This window comes from Uloborus diversus, chromosome 4 (assembly GCF_026930045.1).
Source record: "Uloborus diversus isolate 005 chromosome 4, Udiv.v.3.1, whole genome shotgun sequence".
NCBI classification, from domain to species: Eukaryota; Metazoa; Arthropoda; class Arachnida; order Araneae; family Uloboridae; genus Uloborus; species Uloborus diversus.
In genome coordinates, this window is record NC_072734.1 from 134,080,546 (window position 1) to 134,101,994 (window position 21,449).

General features: G+C 33.0%; 1 protein-coding gene across 1 annotated transcript in view; it reads left to right on the forward strand.

Moving 5' to 3' along the window:
• The window catches only part of LOC129221135 (neurofibromin-like), a 110,652-nt gene that overhangs the window by 80,490 nt on the left and 8,713 nt on the right, over positions 1-21,449 (forward strand). Inside the window, exons 43-53 of the mRNA XM_054855580.1 lie at positions 431-548; positions 4,213-4,353; positions 4,689-4,906; positions 6,005-6,066; positions 8,461-8,656; positions 9,666-9,806; positions 15,034-15,160; positions 15,243-15,330; positions 16,834-16,877; positions 18,130-18,464; positions 19,928-20,200. Coding sequence (XP_054711555.1) covers positions 431-548; positions 4,213-4,353; positions 4,689-4,906; positions 6,005-6,066; positions 8,461-8,656; positions 9,666-9,806; positions 15,034-15,160; positions 15,243-15,330; positions 16,834-16,877; positions 18,130-18,464; positions 19,928-20,200 — 1,743 coding nt within the window. The remainder of the gene's footprint in view (positions 1-430; positions 549-4,212; positions 4,354-4,688; positions 4,907-6,004; positions 6,067-8,460; positions 8,657-9,665; positions 9,807-15,033; positions 15,161-15,242; positions 15,331-16,833; positions 16,878-18,129; positions 18,465-19,927; positions 20,201-21,449) is intronic.

The following is a 21,449-nucleotide window of genomic DNA, read 5'->3' on the forward strand; positions in this document are numbered from 1 at the left end:
CATTTGCCACATCGCTTATTTTGAACAGTCCCATTTTGCCATGCACGGTACACTTTTACCATGGCGGCACGCGAACAGTTCACAAACTCGGCCGTTTCGGAAATGCTTCCACCCTTGGCCCGAAAGCCAATGATCATGCCCTTTTGGACGTCGGATAAATCGCTTCGTTTCTGCATTACGCCAATGATTGAAATGTTTTCTGAAACCCTCACACACTCTTTATATATGCTCAACTGCACTGTGCTGCCTCCTGCCTTCTGTGATTGGTTATTTAACTCTGAGGTGGAAAGTACGTGGTGATCACATTAATGTGATTGGACTGTGTATATCAGTTTCTTTATTAATTGAATGAGTCTGCTTTGTAAATATTTTAAAATTTATCTCTTCAGCCCTTTTGCTTTGATATATTTTCTTGCTTCATTACTTACAGGTCATAGAAAAGACATGTGCCTCACCAACTGCTACTTTAGAACAACATCTAATGTGGGATGACATCGCTATTCTTGCACGTTACTTACTGATGTTATCGTTCAACAATTCTCTTGATGGTTTGTATTATGTATGGTTAAAGATGCATTCAATAATTCTGGTTTTGTTATGATTTTGATAAAAACTGCAAAAAGTGGTAGTGTGTAACTTTGGGATTTAAAAAATTTATCAAAAATATAAATGAAGGTACTTTGATTATGATATCTAGAAGTTCTATAGTGCTATTAGTTTTGATAAAAATGAATTTTAGTTTTATATGTAGAATTAGTAGTTCATATGTGGGTCATTCCATACCAAATGAGCAAAATTCGCAAAAAAGTGGTGGCCGCATGGTAACAGATTTTTATGAAATTTGGTATACAGGTTCCTTTCATACCTATATAAAAATATCTAAAATATTTTTGCTTAAAATTTTTTATTTTAATAGTTACATGCGATTGAAAATTGGTCAAATTGAACAGCATTCTCAAAAATGCTAAATGTTGCATTTTTGAAGGCTTGTATCTTATTAACTATTTAATAAAAACATAAAAGTTACATGTTTTTGCAATCTATGGAGTAGGGTAATTAATCTGATATCAGTAAAATTTTCAAAGTTATTATCGTTAACTTTTAACCGAGTTTCAAAAACTAAAAATATTTCAATTTTCTCATAATTAAGCATTAGCTTTAAAGGAATTAAAAAGTCTTTAAGGAATGCATTAACTTTGATGAAATTAATACCCAATAATGTGCTAAGTATCATAAAAGAAATACTTTACTTTTGAAGTTGTATTTGTCTTCATAATCAGTTTTAAACTTGGTGACATTTTGTAAAATGATGATTTTCCCCTTCACGTACACACAAAAATTCAAATGAGGGAAAATTCAGACAACTTTAAAATTTTACAAGAATATAGAGCTGTGTTTCTACTATTTGCTTGAAGAAACTCAAAATTGGTTTTTGATTTCCAAACGTAAAATAAAATTCAGAAAAATAGCTTTTTTTTTTTGTTTTATCGGTCAATCCATACAGTTTCGAATGATAGGTGCGCTCTACCATTTTTAATTATTTTTTTTTTTTGAAATTCATATTCCTAAAAGCTGCATATGAAACATGTTTAAAACCACTTTTATTTTTTCTCTCAACTGGACCTTTGATTTTTTAGAGGTCATCAAAAGTGATTTTCGTAGTCAAAAATGGGACCTTTGCATTTTGGCCGAAATCTATTTGAATTACATTTATGACAGTTAATTTAACACTTTGATGTTAAAGTGCATAAGTTGATAGTCTTATATGCTGAGTTACGTAGCTGTAAGTTAATAATTAAAATAATGGCAACAGGTTAAAGTTCAAGACCAAATGTAAAAATTTTACTCATTTCAAAGGGGGATAACTCACGTAGGGGTCGGAAACACAAAATGAAATACAACAGAAACTAATCACTAGAACCATGCTAAAAAGAATATGTAACTGTTGTTGTGTGTTTGTGCACCCTTTATAGATTATAGCCCCTCAAAAATCAGAAAAATGACGAAAATGACATTTTTAGACCCCTATAAACCAAAAGGGAATAGAATTAAAAATAAATTTCCTGGCCAATTGAATATTCCGTTCAAGTATTATACATGTTATACATATTGTTTTTTGTATTTGGTTTGTAAAAAAGATACAGGTCTTTGAAATTAAGCAATTTTGCTAGTCAATTCACACACTAAAACAGAAATAAAAAGCGTGAAAACGTCATGGCACCTTCTTAAATTACGTATATTGTGCCCTATGTAATACATTATACTGAAAAAACATACTGTAATTTTCAAAATAATTATTTTAATTTGATAACTTAGAAATATTTAAACATGAATGAGTAGTTTGTACTGTATGGAACCTGTATGGATTGACCCTTATGTGAAATTACGAGAATTCAAAGAATTAGATAAACGACTGAATGATGCGAAAGCAAGTAAAACTAACATTTATTTCAATTTAAAAAAATGTACATTTCAGACTGTACTTCATAAACATGCTTTTGAGAAAATGAAACACGAAAGAAATGGTTAGTTTTGCCAAACTTACAAAATAAAAAGAAGTAACTAATGAAATTTTAGCTTAGTTCAAGTTACTCTAGTAACAAAAATACGCTGATACCAATGATTAAAATTTAGTAGCATCTAAAAGACACTTCAATACATTCCGTAAAAAAAATTGAGTAAATTTAGAGCATTCCCTCATCTTCAAAAAAACATCTGAAACAGAGGAAAAAAACGAAATTTTTGGAAATTTTCGATTTTTTAAAGTACAATTTCGTCATCAAGAAATTAATAAACTGTTACTAAATTAGAGCAGATAGTTAGTTATAGATAGTTTTTCAATCTGAATTATTTTTACTGTTATTTTTTCATTAAAAGAGCTGGAAGAGTGATTTAAAATCTGAAGTAAATTGGCAAAATTTCAATCTTGGTTAATATCTCAGATTCAAAAAAAAGATCCGAATAAATTTTACTTTGCCTTTTCTCAATAGAAAATTGTTTATAGAATGCGGAAATATTTACTTTTTAAGTGTACGTTTGGTAGTGATGGACTCTGAAAATTTAGGCTTAGCGTAAGCATAAACTTCTAATTTCAATAACAAAGCAACAAACAGTTTTTAAATTTCCATACTTTGCATTCCCTTATAGATATGTATGGTTTACCTAAATAAAAATTTTCATTGAAATCTGTGACATGTCAGCCACAGCTGATTTGCTCATTTCGCATGGAATAACCCATGTGCTTAAAACTATTCTCAAGAGTGTAAATGCTCTTTTTACTTGCTCCATTGAAGGAAAAAGTTCTCAGAAGAAAGCTTGAGATCCCTGTGGAACGGTCTTAAATGCAGGATTTAATTTTTGTTGCTTCTATTGATTAATGAAGCAGATTCACAATACAACTGGAAAATTAAGTTAAAAATAATAATTAAGATGTTTAATAAAACTGCTTCAAAAATAGCAAGTAATTATGAACTACATCATTCGAACTAGTTGTAAAGGGAATTTTTAAACATCAAAGATAGTTAGAGTACTAGGATAAAAGCCCGACTACCCAAAAAGTGCTACAACCACCCAAATTTTCCAGATTATTGAGTATGTGAAGCTCACAATGAAAAGAAATCAGTCACGATTTTATCCCTCTAGTAATTGTTATCACAAAAACAAATCATTCTCACATACAATTACAAAAATTATACATTTCCGACCTTTTCACATTTTATTTTCATGCTTTTCAAAATGTTTTTTTACAATTTCCTGCTTTCCATTTAAAAAGAAACTTTTAAAACCTGTCCAGTTTTTAGAGATTTCCAGGTTTCAGACATCCAGATTTTCAAGGTTGTACTGTATGTTGTTCTTTACAAAAAAATAGACAAAGTAATCTAAATCGTTAATGGCATGCTAATGTCTTTTAAAGGAAATTTATTAAAAGTAAAACCACGTTTTTTGCCTCTCTTTGTTAATTCCAGAAAAGTTTGATTTTTGAGATTAATAATGTGTGTTGTGTGCAATTATATGATCACAAGGAGGATTAATGCACTCACACACACACATATGCATATGTACATTTTTATAATATACATAATTTTAAGTTATTATTTCAAAGCAGATCGAGAAAAAGAAATGTTTCTCACTTGCATAGCAATATCTTTGTTATATTAAATTTTGGTGCGTATATGTTTTGAGCTAATTTATTGATACTGTTTCTGCTTTCAGTTGCAAGTCACTTGCCATATCTGTTTCACATTGTCACTCTTCTTGTTCACACTGGGCCTGTATCACTGAGAGCATCTATTCATGGATTAGTTATCAATGTTATTCATTCTCTTTGTACTTGTACCAAGCCATCATTTGGAGGTAAACATCTAAATTTCAATTACTTAAAAATCTTTAGTTGTCGAATTTGATCCCTATGTTTTGCAATCAAGTTTTGTTGAATATTCCCATGCAGCATTATATTGTCTTCTTTTCCTTGGATGACTTATCATCCACAGGCTCACACTTCTTTGCATTGAAAAGGGGTTCTTTGTATCTCCAAAACACGTGTCTACAGTACTTTGCAATTTTTGTGCATTAAAATGTTGGTAATTCATTCATTTAATTTTCAAGCACAAAACCCTAATTTGTTGAGCTAATTTTGTTGTATATTGCCTTGAACCTTTCATTGAAATGTTTACCTTTCTTTTCTACAGAAACACAAAGAGTACTGAGGTTAAGTTTGGATGAATTTTCTCTTCCAAAATTTTACCTGCTCTTTGGCATCAGCAAAGTAAAGTCTGCTGCTGTAACTGCTTTTCGATCTAATTGCCGTCATGTTGATCGTTCTTTTGGATGTTCCACGGCTGATAATGAACCAATGCCTCTGGCATCGTTGGAAATTATTACAGATGCTATTCTTGAAATAATGGAGGTAATTACATTGTTGCTATTGTTATTTTCATCATTTCATCTAGCTTGCTGATTTCCCTTGTTTCATAAAGAAGCTGTTATAACTTTTGAACCAATGGTAATGAAACATTAATTGGGTTTTTCATTTGATTTGAAATTGATTTTAATCGATCCTCTTAGTAGCTTTTGCGAAAGTTCTGACAATTATGTGACTGCTATACAAATAGTTTTTGATTTACTATAAAGAAGAATTTTGATAATCTAAATGTTTCAGATAGTATCCAAGAGGTTTTAGTTTAAAATTTTAATAAGTGGTTCTTGCTTTTTAAGAAAAGATTATTATTGGATTTTAAGGTATTTTAACTCTCTGATGGTTTTGAAGGTCTTATTGTACCCTACTGATCACGTTTCAAAAGCTTTTTACACTTATTTTTCTGATGCTAAATGTTCGTTGTCAAAGGGTCCATGGTGCAGGGTGATAGCTAGGCATTGATAGAAGGTAGGGCTCTTGATTTACATGGCAAGTTACTCAAAAAAACATTTTCATCTGGAAGAATTTCATTCATCTTACTCACGACCCAGGACTGTCAGAGGGTTAAGATGCCTACAGTTGGAGCAACCTTAATGTGGCCACATTACAAAGGCTACGCAAATCCTGATCACAGCATTATAACGCTCCCTGGTTTGGTTTGCCCCAACTATAGCGTTCATTCAGTGTGTTGATTCTATTGTACTTGGTATCATTTGGCTCAAAAAATTGAAGTTTTTCAGAGAAAAATACATTATTTCTCAGTGAAAATGCTTTGTGTAGGAGCTGCAATTTGTGGCATTGCAAATAGAACTTGAAAAATTTTAACTTTTTCTTGTTTTAGTTTGCTAAATCTATAAATGTAAAAAAAATTATGTTTATCCTTCTCGTTCTGAGAAAACAATTGACTTAGAAGCATGAAATTTAATCTACAATTATTGTTCGCTTGTGTTGTGCACCCTGACACCCGATTTTTGAAACATAAATTTTGAACAATGTAATTTCATTTACTAAACCATAATTTTTCTACATGTATCAAAAACTATTATCAACTTTGTTAGAAGTTTCATGGAATCTTTTTACTTGCTTTAGGCATGTATGAAGAATATTAATAATTGTGATTGGTTACAACAGTGGACTTCTTTGGCAAAGAGGTAAGAATAGTTAAATTTGTTATGTGGTATTGAATATTTATGTAAAAATACATATGTGGAGAGGAGTTTTTAATTTTATCTATCATCAGTAACTTTTTTTTTTCCATTTCTGTCGATTATAAAGCATTCTATTCTAATGTTTTTATTCTTATATCACTACTTCTTTATTTGTGCCGTTAGAAAATATAATCATTCATCAAAAATTCTTCCTTCAGATTTTGATTAGGATGTTTTCTAGAAGTTAAAAAACTGTCATGAATCATTCAAAATACTAAAGCAGTAATAGCATGCAGTGTTTCTCATAAGTGGTAGAAGATAATTTAATCTTTAACAATATCTGATCCTATATATCAATTTAAAAAACAAATAAAAATTCTCGATAACTTTTTTTTATATTATTCATTTATATTGTGTTTTTATGTATTGTCATGTCTAGTGTGTTAGAGAGATTGTTTTCAATCTGAGAAACTGAAATTTAATTACAACTTTATATTTTGTTGAAACTGCCATCACTCTCGCAGAGCATTGAGTACAAAAGATGCAGTGTTCAGAATACTGTTTCAAATTTTTAATTTTATTTATGTTTGTAACATATGAATTATTAAGTCCAATATAATTTCATTCATTCAATAAAAAACTGATGTTAAAACTATATTTCAGAACAAAATGAATAAATACCTTTGTGCAATAAAGTAACAGTTGTAAACAGTGTTGAGATAGAGCACAATTAGCAAGTTTTTGAGTTTAAATTAACTCCTTTTTCAACGCGAAGAGCAACTGCCATGCATTCAAGTGAAGCTGACTTCACATCCCAAAGCTCCCTTTTCTGTATTGAAAAAGGGTTTCCTTGAAACCGCAAAACGAGTGTCTGCAATCAGTTTCTAATTTGTGCATTATCAATATTGTTTGGTTTATTATCAATATTGTTTGGTTTGATACTGTTAATATATTTGGTAGTTCTGCTGCATGATGCGGTTGGATTTAAGAATACGGTTACTTGTGAATACGTGCGAAACGACTAGTCGTTCACAAGTCGAACCGCACCATGCTGCGGACACTTGCTGGTGGGATAAATTCGATTTATCTGCAAGTTTGTTGGCACTCTCAGTTTCAGTGAGATGACATCTGCCTCCAGCTCGGTTATTCACTATTCCTGACTGAGGAGTTCTAATAAAAACAAAAATGCAGTCTCGGGGTGTGACAACCGAGCTATCTGGTGTATTACAAGTGATGCATTTTGATTAAATGTTTTTTATGTTTGAAAATGCTGCATCTTAGCAATAAAAAATTTTTAAATAATAATAGGCTTTTTTTTGTTTAAAGTCAAATTGTGTCTTATTTTGATTAGATAATCAGATTTAATCAAAAGCAATTTGTATGTACAGGGTCGTTGAGGTAAATCCGGAATTTGTTTATAAACTGCCCTCTAGCGGTTGTTGAGTGCATATTTGCGAATAGGTTATCTAATGTGTAGTTCATATCGTCGCGAGGCACGCGCATATAGACACGTTACAACAAGCAACAACATGAGCCGGGAACAAGACAGAAGAGCAGCGATCCTTGAGTCCCTTCGTGCCGGTAAATCACCAAAGGAGATTATTGAGTGGTTATCTTCAGGTCAGTTGAGTGGATGCTTCAGAAGTGCCCACCGTCATGCACACCAAATATCCAGCAGCGGTCATAGTCCTTGGGGTTATCAGCAGCGAAGGGGATGTTATGCCACCTCTTTGTTTGAAGAAGGTCTCAGAATCAATGCCGATGGATACATTCACATATTGGAAACGGTAGTCAAGCCCTGGATGGACATGGTGGCTGCCGGAAGAGATTATGTCTTCCAGCAGGACTCAGCGCCAGCCCACAAGTCGAGAAAAACCCAAGCGTGGCTTCACAGTAATGTGCCCTACATCTGGACACCCGACTTGTGGCCACCCTCCAGCCCGGACTGCAATCCTCCCGATTACTACTTTTGGGGCGTAGTTGAGGAAAAGGTTAACGCAAAATTTCATAATACCAAGGACGCGCTGACAGCCACCATTACTGAGGTGGTGCCCAACGTGGACAGGAAGGAGGTGAAACATGCATGTGGTTGGTTCCGGTCACGTCTTGAGCGAGTGGTGGCAGCTAACGGCGGCTATATAGAATAATTTCTTTTTATAACATATTTTCTATAATATTGCAAAGTTGTGTACAAAATAAATCCTTTTTGTTTGCGTTATAAGAGTTTTAATACTTTTGTCCCATTTTCCTCAACGACCCTGTATTTATTATGTTTTTTATATTATCGTAAGCATTTGCTTTTGAGAAGGAGAACAGAATTAATTTGAGTTTTTATTTATTTATTTGATTTATTTTAATCAACCAAAAAAATTTTAAGACATTATACTGAATTTGCAGTTTTGCATTTCGATACAATCCTGCTCTGCAACCCCGTGCTCTCATAGTATTTGGCTGCATTAGTAAACAAGTTCGTGACCTTGATGTGAAACAGTTACTGCGAATACTTGTTCGTGCTTTGGAATCATTTCAAGATCTACAACTTATAGAAGCTATCATCATGTGCTTGACCAGACTTCATCCTCTGCTTAGGCCTGTAAGTTGCTTTTTACCTGAAGTTGTTTAATAGTTTTCTTTAAATAAAAATCTTCCTTTGTTCTTAAACCTTTCAAAATATTGTCTTGAACAATCTGTGTAATGCACAGCTTAATTTTTTTTTTCCTTTTTTGTTGCTTCTTAAAATACTCAACGAAAGTTTTTTTATACCGTATTTACTGATGTATAAGTCGACACCTCTACTTTTAGGAGGAAAGTCAGGAAAAATTTAAAACCTGCATAAAAGTCAAGCCCCTACTTTCTGAAAAAATTAAGAACACTTTACCACTAATTTTGAATATAAACTTTATAAAAAAAGAGGAAAATGAAATGTAATGAACATTTTTATGTCCAAAAAAATTATGTATTTTGGATTGGTATCGATAAAATTTTGCGCTGTAGCCATATAACACAATTTTTTTAAAAAATAATAAAATAGGCATTAATTTGCGACTATAGGAAAAATTTGTGAATACAGCCATTCCCACACTTTTCGCGTAGTCGGCCATTTTGTAATTATTCGGTTTTTATTTCCGTCAGACCATGTAAAATTATGGCTGAATGTGTAAGTATTTACTTATTTAGCATCTACTTTAAGGGGCTGGACTTAAGTCGGGAAAAATGTACACATTTTCAAGTGTTTTTTTCCCCCAAGAATTGTTTGGGTAAATTTTTCAGAAATTCTGCCCACGTATAAGTTGACCCGCTAACATTTAGCCTCATTCTTTGTACTAAATTTCTCGACTAATCCACAAGTATATACGGTATTCAAAAAATATGTATTATGCCATTGCCGGCGAAAGTGTGCCCAAGTTATCTGATTTTGCATGTTATGTCGAACCAAATTTTAAATTCCAGTGTATATATAATTATACATTCACTACAGGCTTGAGCACTTCGAATGATTTTCATTGTAAAAGCCAATTCCACTTAAAGATAGCTTATATTTTAATTTTGTTGACATTTACATTTAATAGCATGCAGTCACAAAGAATTTTTTCTCATTTCAGGAATCACCTATACATCGAGCACTCTTTTGGGTTTCCATATCTGTTTTACAGTTAGATGACATGGCATTATATGCTGCTGGTTTAGCTCTCTTGGAACAAAATTTACATACACTGGATTCCCAGGGAATTTTTGAAAATAATGTAAGTAGTGAGATTTTATTTGTGTTAATGCATATCACATTTTTTACCCATTAATTTTTTTCCCATTTTTCTGTCATTTTAATCGTTTTTCCCCCATTTCGTTGTTTTTTTTTTATTTTCTTGTGCATTCCACGTTTTCCCTGCGTTCCCCTTTAAATTTTGCGCACTTTATGATATCAACTATGCGATTTATTCATTTTTCCAATCGTCTAGCTTTTTGTCAATTTTTCAGTCGTTGATCCGATTTTTTTCATTTTTTTGTCCGGAATTAAAATGGTGGTAGCGTTCTTTCCCTTCGTTGTTTGGGCGCCAAACGCACTCATTGGTTCCCGCGCATCGCCGCGTACCCGGATCTGATCGCTCATTCGCCGATTCATTTTTTCCACTCCACTTCACTCTCCTCGCAGCTCCCAGTCTGCTCGGTCGTGCTTTTTGCGGCTCTCGTTTTTCTCCAACAATGGCGATGCTGAAGCATTAGTGCGCGGCGTCCTTGGACGGCCGTGGCTCTCCGCCATATGTTTAAGACCTCAAAATGAGGTGAAACCTTTTTATTTTTATAACAAAATCATTTAATCAAGAACGTTAAACTTCGTAGCAACTGATGATGATAGCATAGGAAGTGTATCACCTGTGTATGATGACTTCGGATGGAGGTACGCAGAATGTGCAGGAATCGAGCCCTTCATTAACGATCATTTTTTGATGCTCAACATAGCTGTGAGCAGTGATGCGGAGTGCATTTACCCCAATCAAATTTTAATTGTATGATGATTTCAACACCGCCACCATGGAGATTTCCAACTGATGCGTCATTTTTTTGGCGTGGCTTGGCCTGCAACTGATATTGTTGATACCTGCTTCATCCCTGAATACACCCCACCATCTTCAAAGTGAACTGCCCGTCCTGCGTCCATTTTAATTTGAATGTTTTATAATCCATGCGAATGAACTCCCCGTTTTCCGATTTTTAACGAACTTTGCAATGCTTCAGCTCCACATTTTTTTTTTCTTCTTTTTGAACTTTTAAGTATGTCGCCCCCGGATTATTAAGTGTTTGAAGTTTTTTTCCTGGTGATCACCATACTAAAGTCCTGTCATCTGATCTGCTTCGAAATTTAGCATGAAATAAAGAATGTACAGTAATTGATATGTTTCATTCCTATCGTCCACATACATTCAACATGGGGTAAGTCTTTTAAATTTTTGTTCTATGGGCATTCAAGGCAGTCGTTGATCTGAGGTTATGTGCGGCTGCTATGTTTCCACTTTCACGGCCAAAATTGTTATCTTTTTGTGTTTCTGAATAATTCTTCAAAATTGAACGTGATGCATCATGACATTATTTGTCGCAAAATAAATAGAATGCGAACAAGTTATGCAATTTATTTTATTATTGTTATTTCTATTCACAAGTACAGCCAAAATTTACCTGTGAGGAAGGACATAACAGTCCTAACATGTGTACTAACAATTAGTTTCATTTTTTTCTCTGTTTTGAAACAAAAACTGAAATGCTCTGATACTTTTCCTGTTGTGAAAGTTTTTCAATTAAATATGTTGATATGTTAACCTTTGTTCTTGAGAGCAAAGATACAAAATAAAAAGATCAAATTTTGTGGAAAAATTATATGCGGTTATGAAAATGAAACCTTAATACATAAATAGTCATACAAAGCTTTTCATAGTTTACATTATTGTAAATTTCCTATAAACTAAATTGTAAGCTAACTTAATTTACTTGTACGTACTGAATTTAACAGATGAGCTGGAGGCTGCTTGAACCTACCATGGTTTTATCAAATCTTACCATGGTCAAACACTAGTATATATCTAACACTGTCTGAAAGTAAACAAACTACACATTTGCACCCTAGGAATGATGCTTAAATGTTATCGCACAAGGGTGGATCTAGAAAGTTTTCAAGGAGGGGGCAGCTAATTGTTTAACTGACCTCTTACTAAATATTTGATTTATACATTTTGGGGAGAAGGGGGTCTGCCACAGCATTTTATATAAAGCAACTAAAACATAGAGATTTAACCAAGCAGGTCCCCAAGATTATTCCTTTTCTGTTGAAAGAAGTATTCTAAAATTATGTTTTGAAACTTCAGTTTTGTAATAACTCCAGGAGAATGTTTCGAAACTGTTAGCAAAAATATGAAATTTTAGTTCTTGAAGACAATTCCCAAAGGTTTAAGAAAGTACTAGTAACTTAATTCATTGTATTACAAACATTGAAAATTATCCCACTACCTAACCGGCGGACGAATTGTTCCCCAAAGTAGAAACTCCAACAGAATCATGCGTTTGTTTACACAACGCGATGATGTGACGTCATAATTACCGAGTTGAGTAACGTTTTGCTGAGTGCAGGTGAACAACTATTTTAAAAGTTTCACAGTTAGAAAATAAAAGGTGTTGTGTTGTTTCACAGCGATAATTTATGCATGTGATTCAATAAACGTCACATCATCACGTGGTGGAATTGGGAAATGTATTTAAGAGAGTGCATCCAATCAATCAATCTTCTTGTTATTCTTATCTTATCAGTTTTGATACATGTCGCCGTAACTGCAGTTCGGTTTTTACTGGGAGCGGTGTGCTCCAGTTTCTCATCAGTTCCACGTTGTTGAGTGGACTTCATTTTTAGAAAAATGTAGGAAATAAGTTCGTTGTGCCCGGCTAAAAGAGCGGGCTGGTTCCATTGGTCACCTTGAGGCATTTTGGTGGTGAAGGATGAAAAGGTAAAATATTGTGGAGTTTCTTTCACGGAAGTTGATGTTGTTGGACGTAGGCTTCACGAGACCGTCGAAGGTTCACGCTGGATTGGATTAAAAGATGTCCTGGAGTCTGGCTGGACTGGATGTCCGCGTGTAAGGGTTCTTCACCGGATGTGGCGGTTCTTGGTGTCTGAGAGGTCAAGTCTATGGAAGGTCCAGCATGGCGGCTGGCCATGTGTGGTACGAGCTGCAATCAATTTTCACGTAGGATCCTATGGAAGGCTCAGGCCTTCACGTTTTGATATGCCAAGTATTAAAGAGTGAATATCCTGAATGGTATGAACTTCCATCTTGAATATTATCAGGACTACTCTATTTTTAGGCAATGGACTCAAGGTGGGCTATCGTTGACTAGTCCGTTAAGTTTTGAAATTCAACGGTACTGTATTATGAAATGTGTTCCTATAAATGTTCTTGTGGGGGGGTTTTTATTTTCAGTCAAAATGTTTGGGTTTTAAAAGTAGTTTATTTACCCTTGTTGATATTACAAATTTTAAGATATATATTTATCGTTATTGAATAAAATTGTTTTTGACTGTTAAATGTGTTTTTCAATTCCATTTTTCCCCCGAGCAGATCACACCACAATTTCTGTTGGGCTTGCAACAACCCGTTTTAGTTCCTCGAACTTCGGGTATTTCATCCACGGTAGTACGCGAGTCCCAACAGAAACCCTCTCCCCTTAACATCATCAAAGATTGTCTAACATGGCGCTTTTTGAAGCTTCAGTTTCGAAAAATTTCCTGAGGACAGCCACAGAGTTAATTATTTTCATAACGCTACACAAGCTGTCTACAATAATGTCTTTATGACTTCAATTTTGTAAAACGCTCAGAGGAAGGCTTCCAAACACCACCAAAGATCGTCATTTTGAAACTTCAGTTCCGAAAAATTTCCGGATGAAAGATTTGTACCTAATTCCTTTTCTTAACACCATAAAAAAAAGGGCATACAATTGCATTTTAGGACTTCAATTTGGAAAAATTGCCTCTCCAGGGTCCCTCAAAGGAGGAGCAATCGCCCCTCCCTTGTAGCTATCCATCCTTGATATCACACCATATTATCTTGATGCATGCAAATATTATATTTTATGTAAAAACTATTTTATAGGTAATTTTTGACTGTTTTATCATTGCATTGTCATATCAGTTAAGTAAGTAAACAAAAGGAAAAAAAAACATGCTGGGTTCGTACATGTGTTGAAAAAAAAATTATGAACGGGGCTCCATTTTATCATTTTCTGCTTCTTAGTTATTTTGTTTGTGAGAGCATGAAATCTATTTGCTTCAGTATAATTTTTTTTTACGGGATGTAAAATTATTTTTTAATAATAATGTTTCATCTTGGTTTTTTAAGCCATTTAAGCCTTTTAAGCCAGCCATTAAGCTGGGTTCAAAAGTTCTTTAGCATAAAAGCTAAAATTGATGGAAAAATGTTAGCAAAATGCTAAAATGTTACACATTCTCATATATTTATATATGCCTCAGTGTGTTTCATCTCCAGTTGAAAATAAAATTCATATTTCATTTGTGACATCCTTGTACAACAGCAGTTCTTTTAAAACATAAAATAAAAAAAGAAAACATGATTGGTGTTTAGAACGTTGCAGTTACCTCCTCCTAATAAAGCAGTTTTTGAGGGGACATAATGCTGGATAAGACTAATAGTTATTGAACTTAATTGTAGTTTAAACATCTTAGCTAAGATTTAAAAAAGATTAAGTTGATTATCGCCATGCACGCTTCCTCTCTAGGATCATACATTTCTTCTTTATTTAAAAAAACTAATTTATTTTTTATTTGAGCAAAAAAGCGAAAATGCATTGCTTTATTTTTGCAATTCAGATAGTGTTTTCGCATTATGCGAAAAATGCGACCGTAGCGGAAACCCTGACATAGATGCATTACTCATTTAGCCATACTTGCATACATAAAATACCTTCAGTAGACTCACACTTTCAGCAGCAATGCAATGCTCCTTAGTTTGTCTACACGCAGGTCTATTAAGAAAGTCCAGTGTAGTGGGTCTCAAATGTGTTTTACTGAAAGTAAACCTCTTAGTCTTTATAGTTGCTGATAATACCATTACATCTAATTCTTGCATTTTGAGTTTTCTATTTCAAATCACCTTATTATTCTTTATATCCCTTGCATTTGCTTTTTCCCCTCAGAGAACCTAACAGCAATATTTCTCTTAGATATGTTAGATGAATATGTATTTAAATTTTGTTCTAAAAGTCATTACTTTTCGTTCAAAATCATTCCACTGCAAATCACATTGATTATGCAGTATTTTTTGAAATGTGAATAAGGTTTTTCTTTTGGTAATTTTTTTCAAGTTTATTCGGTACTGTGATTAAACCTTGTAGGAATTGCATATCATGAATCCTTTATGTTTCTTTTGTATTGCAAGAATTTTTGCTATGAAATACACTCTTTTCTTGCAGACTTTAGAATATATAATGATGTCAAGTAGAGAACCTCTAGAATGGCACTTTAAGCAACTTGATCATTCTGTGGGGTTAAGCTTCAAATCAAATTTTCACTTTGCCTTGGTTGGTCATCTTATCAAAGGTATTTGGAATTAGATACCCAATGTGTGTAGTGTATAAGCTCTTACAAAAAATTTAGTTTTATTGACCTGAATTCATTTTAGGTTTCCGTCATCCAACTCCCACAACAGTATCCAGAACTACTAGAGTTTTAAATACTCTACTAGGCATTGTTGCAAAACCACACAAAAGGTAAAACACTTTGTGTCAAATAAATGCTATTTTTATTATCAGTCTGTGAGCTCTCTATTGGTGGTTTATACTATAGCCAAGTAAGTTATAGTGTTTAAATCTAACAATTCTGAACAAGACATTTGCTATTTTTGAAGAAAAATTTTCTTTTGTGCTACATTAAATGAACCCAAGTTGAAGTAAAATTTTTGTTAATGGCTAACATAATTACAAGATGATATAAGTGTGGTGAATTAGCAACAATAGCGCAGCCAGAAATTACTTTCTGGAAGGGGTTTTTAACTATAACCCCCTTAATATGTGTATGATCTACCATGTTAAGATTGGCAATATGTATTAAAATCAATGGTTTGGGGGGATGTTTTGCCTCAAAAACCTCCCCTTTAGCTGCGACACTGAGCATTAACAAAAAAAAAAAAAAAAAAAAAAGAAAAAAAATTAATAATATTTGTAATGTAAATAATTCATAGAATAAAATGTTAGAAAAATCTAAAAGACAAAAATGATGATAATCAAGATTACTCAAGATTAAAACATTAGTTTTATGAGGTGAATTGAAAGGCGGAGTTATGAGATACATTGGTGCAAAGATGAACAGAGTTATGATAACATGGTCGCTTCACAAGAATACTTATCGCCAATCTTGCTAAGGGACAGAATAAAGTAGCTGGCGAACTAATTGGTTTACATTTTAATTCATATTTTAATGCAATTTCAAAACGTGCTTCATAAACTTGCAACAGTATTTAAGTTTAAATTAACTGCCGATTAGGATTCAATAATGTAATGTTTTGAATCAAAATGCATCCCAAGATCTTTAGCAAGAAACTAAGGGTCTTTTGATACATCAGTGCAACTTTTGGCTTTAATTTCCTAGTACAGCGTTTACTGTACCTTACCTTACTCTATGACAAACAAAATTTAAAAAACTCTTACACCATTTATTTTCTTTCATCTTTTCAGCAGGGTACCTAGTAGTGGGTAACACTTACTCCATAAATGAAATGTCACTCTTTTAGAATTTAGGTCCCTTTTATCCATTCAGACAAATTCAAAGTCTATTAAGATCGCTTAAAAGCAAAAGTAAGTATCTCAATATAAGCAGGGCTGTAGTTTGAAAAATATTTGAGAGAACTCTCCTTGGAGTTAGGAGGGCAATCTCCCCTCTAGATCTGGCACTGACTACTTCATTGTAATTCTATCATTACATTTAGTTTTAAAAATAAAAACATGTTTAAATTTTCCATAGTTATCTTATAATGTGGGTGCAAAATGTGTTCTCTCATCCCCACATTATAACAGGGTTCTACTGTATTTTCAAGTAATTTGGAAAGCTCAGTGCATTAATAACTAATGGTTTAAAATTTATATAGAATTAAGTTATTGACCTGTGTGTTAGTGTATCATCTTATTTATTATTGGTAGCACTTGCAATTCTAATGTAGTTGTATTTTGAATTTTAATGAAGCATTTTAGTGATAATATATTGCCTGTATATTCCAGAGATAAATTTGAAGTTACCCCAGAAAGTGTTGCTTATTTAGCTGGTAAGTAAAAATAAAAATTCATATTTGTTCTGGACTAAACTTTTTATTTTTTGATTATGACTTTGCTTGAAACTTAGGATGCACCATTTAATCAACGTAATATTGAATTAAAAATGGTTAAATTATTCATTTTAAAAAATGTTTATTGAATTATGCATAATCTTTTATGACAATGTTATTTATATGTGTTTTTCAGTTTCCCCTCTTCTCCAAACATTTGAGGAAATACTCTCATTCAAACTGTTTTTCTCATTTGTTGTTCAGTTACTGTATTCTCTGTTTATGTGTGCAACTACAGCATACATTTTATAACTTTCTTTTAAAATCAGTCCCTTGTTCATTCAGTAAATTTTTCAATCTTATTATGTTTTGATTTCTGAATATTTTATTATTATGAAGCAATGTTAATTATGAAATTACTTTTTTCTATTTTATATTGATCTGCACATTTGTTATGTTTATACAATATTGAACCCATCTCGTGTGTAAATAATTTTCTCCACTCCCTACCTTTAGCATCAAGCTTTGAGATTGCCTTATAATTCTTGTAAATGTAAAAGGCCTACATTAAACAGCTATTAATAGTAGAACAGTTGATGCTAACCTAAAAGTGTCTGTAGAGAATGATCTACTAAGTAAATATTTGAATTTTCAAGTCTAGTTTACAACAAAATAGAATTTCATCAACAATAATCACATTTTTTTTTTTCTCAAAGGTTGAATGTAATATCAAAATACTTTTAAGGAAAAAAAACAAAACAAAAATGGAGAAAAATTAATCATTACTCACAGAAATAAATTTTTTACACATTTTGAAATGTCGAAATTGTGCTTTAAAAAAAGTTGATGCCGAATTTGAATTTAAAACCATTATCATTATAATTAATCATCAGATCATTTTTTGCTGATTGATTGTCAATCAGACAATTCGCTCATTGGTACATCCTTACTTGAAACAGATTCTCAATTGAGGCAGTGAAAAGAAAAAGGGATGTAATGGACATTTTCTAGTTTTGTGTAAAATCCGTTTAAAGTTTCAGTCCTAGGTAGCTTTCATTGAAATGTTTTTCTAAAACATGCTGTAGAGCAGCACCTACCAGGGCTACTAATACTATACCTTGTCCCATTTGCACAGGTTCTCGAAGTTTTCAATTTTGCCACTTACATCCCTTTGCTTCTCACTGCCTCAATTATTCTGGGTTTTTAGAAATGTGGCAGTTTAATGCATTAATGAATGTCTTCCCAAACGCAGCCCTGGTTTCCGTCTCCGAAGAAGTCCGCAGCAGATGCCACCTCAAGCACAGGATCACCCGAGTTGTTTCGGAGTCTCCGAGCGCGGAGGCTTTCGTCACGGAGCTCCATCCCGCTGTTTCTCCTCAAGTGTCGACGTCTCCCGGCAACCCCAGTCCGCCCACCCCCTCCCCTTCCTCCAACTCTGCACAGACCTCCCCCCATGGACCCCCACCCAGCAACATGCAACAGACCCTGCCAGTCACTCCAGTCAATAGGAGGCACAAGTCATGGGATACTTTAGATCAAAATGCCTTACTGCAAGCTAAACAGAACAAACAATCTCCAGTGCAACAGGTAATCTTACAACCTAGGGTTTTCTCTTTTTCTCCCCCTCTCTTATTTCAAATTAATATGAAAAAAAAATCTTTCTGTTTAAGGGGTTAAGGATGAATTGCTCATGGATAAATAATGTGCATATATTTCTTTTCTTTTTTTTTTAACTTCCTTGAACCTACAAGAATTTACTCCCTTCTTCATTGCTTGACTAGAAATGCAACCAATAAAGATTTTACAATCAAACCTTGTTATAGCAACACCCAGATTTCACGACATTCCGAATGTCACGTTACTTTTTCAAGGTCCCAAACTTAAGGCATATAATTTTAATGTTAAGTTGTTCCGGATTTTACGACAGCTTTTTTGGTGCAACTCCGGTTATGAGGACACTTCGAGCTGCGCAGACTGGATCAAATATTTCTTTGCAATCGAAAAATTTTCAGTAAAATAATGAAAACATCTAGAAATGTTTGTTGTCGGAACTTTCGACTTAAAAATGGAGGGGGACGAGTAGATAAGTTCTGAAAGGTACAGTTTCATACTTTGACAAGAGGGACAATAGACAGGAATTCAAAGCAGGTAGATTGTCCTGGGATTGTAATACTGAACGAGGGAAACAGCAGGAGAAGAGAAAGACCATAGCTACCTTAAGCTGTAATTGGTCACCACAAGCTTCTCCCATGAGAGAAAAAAGAGATTAAAGGTCTTCATTAGATTGAAAAGGGAGACACAAGTCTAAAGTGGATGGTTCCTTTCTAGCTGATAATTTTGTGGAAAGGAGGAGTGTTAAAAATGTTATTCGAAAGTTTGCAAACACTTATTGGAAAGCATTTTAGAATTGAAAAAAAATAATAATACTAATAATAAGTAAAGTACTTTTTTAAAATAATTTTTGTTATACCCACAAATAATTCAAATTTACATTACTGAAATCTAGTGAAAAACATTAATTTCTTCATTAAATTTAATTTTATTGTAAACTAATGTTTAATTTTTTAAAACTATTCCGGCTATGGCAATGACGACACTTTGTTAACAATCCCAAAGGTATCTCATCTTTATTTGTACAGAGTATTTGTATGTTATTTTTTTTTAAACTTTTTATGCACACATACTCACATATAAATTACATATAAATACTTGAACCCTGCTATACCTTTGGGATCAGTGGACATGTCTCACACTCACATTATAAGCAGAGCTGCAGGGTTTTTTTTTTTTTTTTTTTTTTTTTTGTATTACGGAAGCACTGTTAGCAATTTAGTCGCCATCTGGTGACTCAATTATTATACTAGCTTAAAAGAATCTTGATCCATATGTAGGGTGTTTTTACGTATGTAATATGGTACCCAAGAAGTCATTAAAACATACCATGTCATTGTACTTTTTGTTTTTACCACAAAATACATTAATTTATGAAAGTCTTATTTACTGAAATAAAATCTTGTCCTTTTTTAAGTATTTTTATTTTTTCATGTCAGCCTCAACCCAAAGAGAACAAATTTTGGCGTAGTTTAGACATAGATGCCCAGAATATACGTCCACGGTTCAAAACACAACGTAGCAGTTCCATGCCGACACCTAAGGCCCAAAAGAGCGAAGATGGAGGAAGAATGTCACCTGGGCTAGAAGACCAAGATGAAGATTCACTGGCTCACAAAGATGGAACTCGAGTTTCCAATGAAGATAATGTGCTCTTAGACCCTGAAGTCTTGGTTGACTTCCCTACCCAGTCCCTAGTTCTCACTGTATTGGTAAGAGATTTAGCTCTTTGTGTCCTTCTGTTTTTCTTTTCTTTGGGCCCATCTGTATCCAATATTTTGTTTTTCCTTGTGTTGTGAAGAGCGGAATTTTATTTATAAAAATTTACACTTGGGCAGAAATATTTCTATGGCTTTTTTCAAGGATTGTAAATAATTCTGGATATCTTCAGGCAAAGAAAATTTGTTTTGGGAGAGTAAAATGTGCAAAAACAGTAAATACTGTAATAGTGATCATTTCTATTGCAAAACTAAAATTCTAAGGAAATGGAAGATAATGGGAAAAGAACACATATGTACTATTTCGATTTTTGACATTAAGAATGTTCGACATTATATTCCTAAAAAACCATTCAATTGAAAAATTTAAAAATTCCAATTGTCTTTTTATTTTATTTATCTTCTTCCTTCACAATGCTAAAGTTTCATTTAAAAAAATACAAAGCAAGAAAATACTCCTAACTAAGTTTTTGAATTGTATTTTGAATTTCCAATGAGAGAAATATACCTGTAGTGTGCTTCAAAATATCTCTACATATGTAAAACATGAAAGTAGTAAATAAATATAAAAGTTTAATTTCCCATGATTTTCTTGCATTAATGATTTTTTTTCCTCTTTAAAGGGAATAGCTCTGTAGATCCTTATACTACTATAGCAGTTTGTATTATGTTTTCACTTTCTTGAAGTACAGAACAAATTATGTACATTACTTAAAAATTTCCTTAATTTTAATTTTTGTTGTGAAGAGCACTTAAAATACTTGATTTTGGAATTCAACTCCTTAAAAACTCATTGTTCTTTTCTCTCTCTCTCTCTCTCTTTTTTTTTTTTTTTTTTGATAAGAGTCGTTAGTTTTCTATGCCACTCATTAAAAAAGTCCTTTTTTAAGCTAATCTTGAATACTCATAAACACAGTTTTGCTAAATAGGAACAAACACCTGAAACCGGCCTACCAATTAATTTATTTGCATACTTCCTCCCCTCAAACAGAACATTACGTTTTTAAAATCAGAGCTACGGTCCTGGTCAGGGGGTCATTTCAATGTCATGCAAGTTGAACGCATAAACAATTTTCATCTCTTTTCCTTATATGACTTATGATTATACAACTTTAAATCCTTGCTATAAACTTAAGATCTTCGGCCTAGATTCTGATAAATAGTTTAAGCGTCTGATTTTTTTGACTTTTGCCTAAGTCCTCCAAAATATTTCTCTTTTAAAAATAGAATGATCTCATTAATT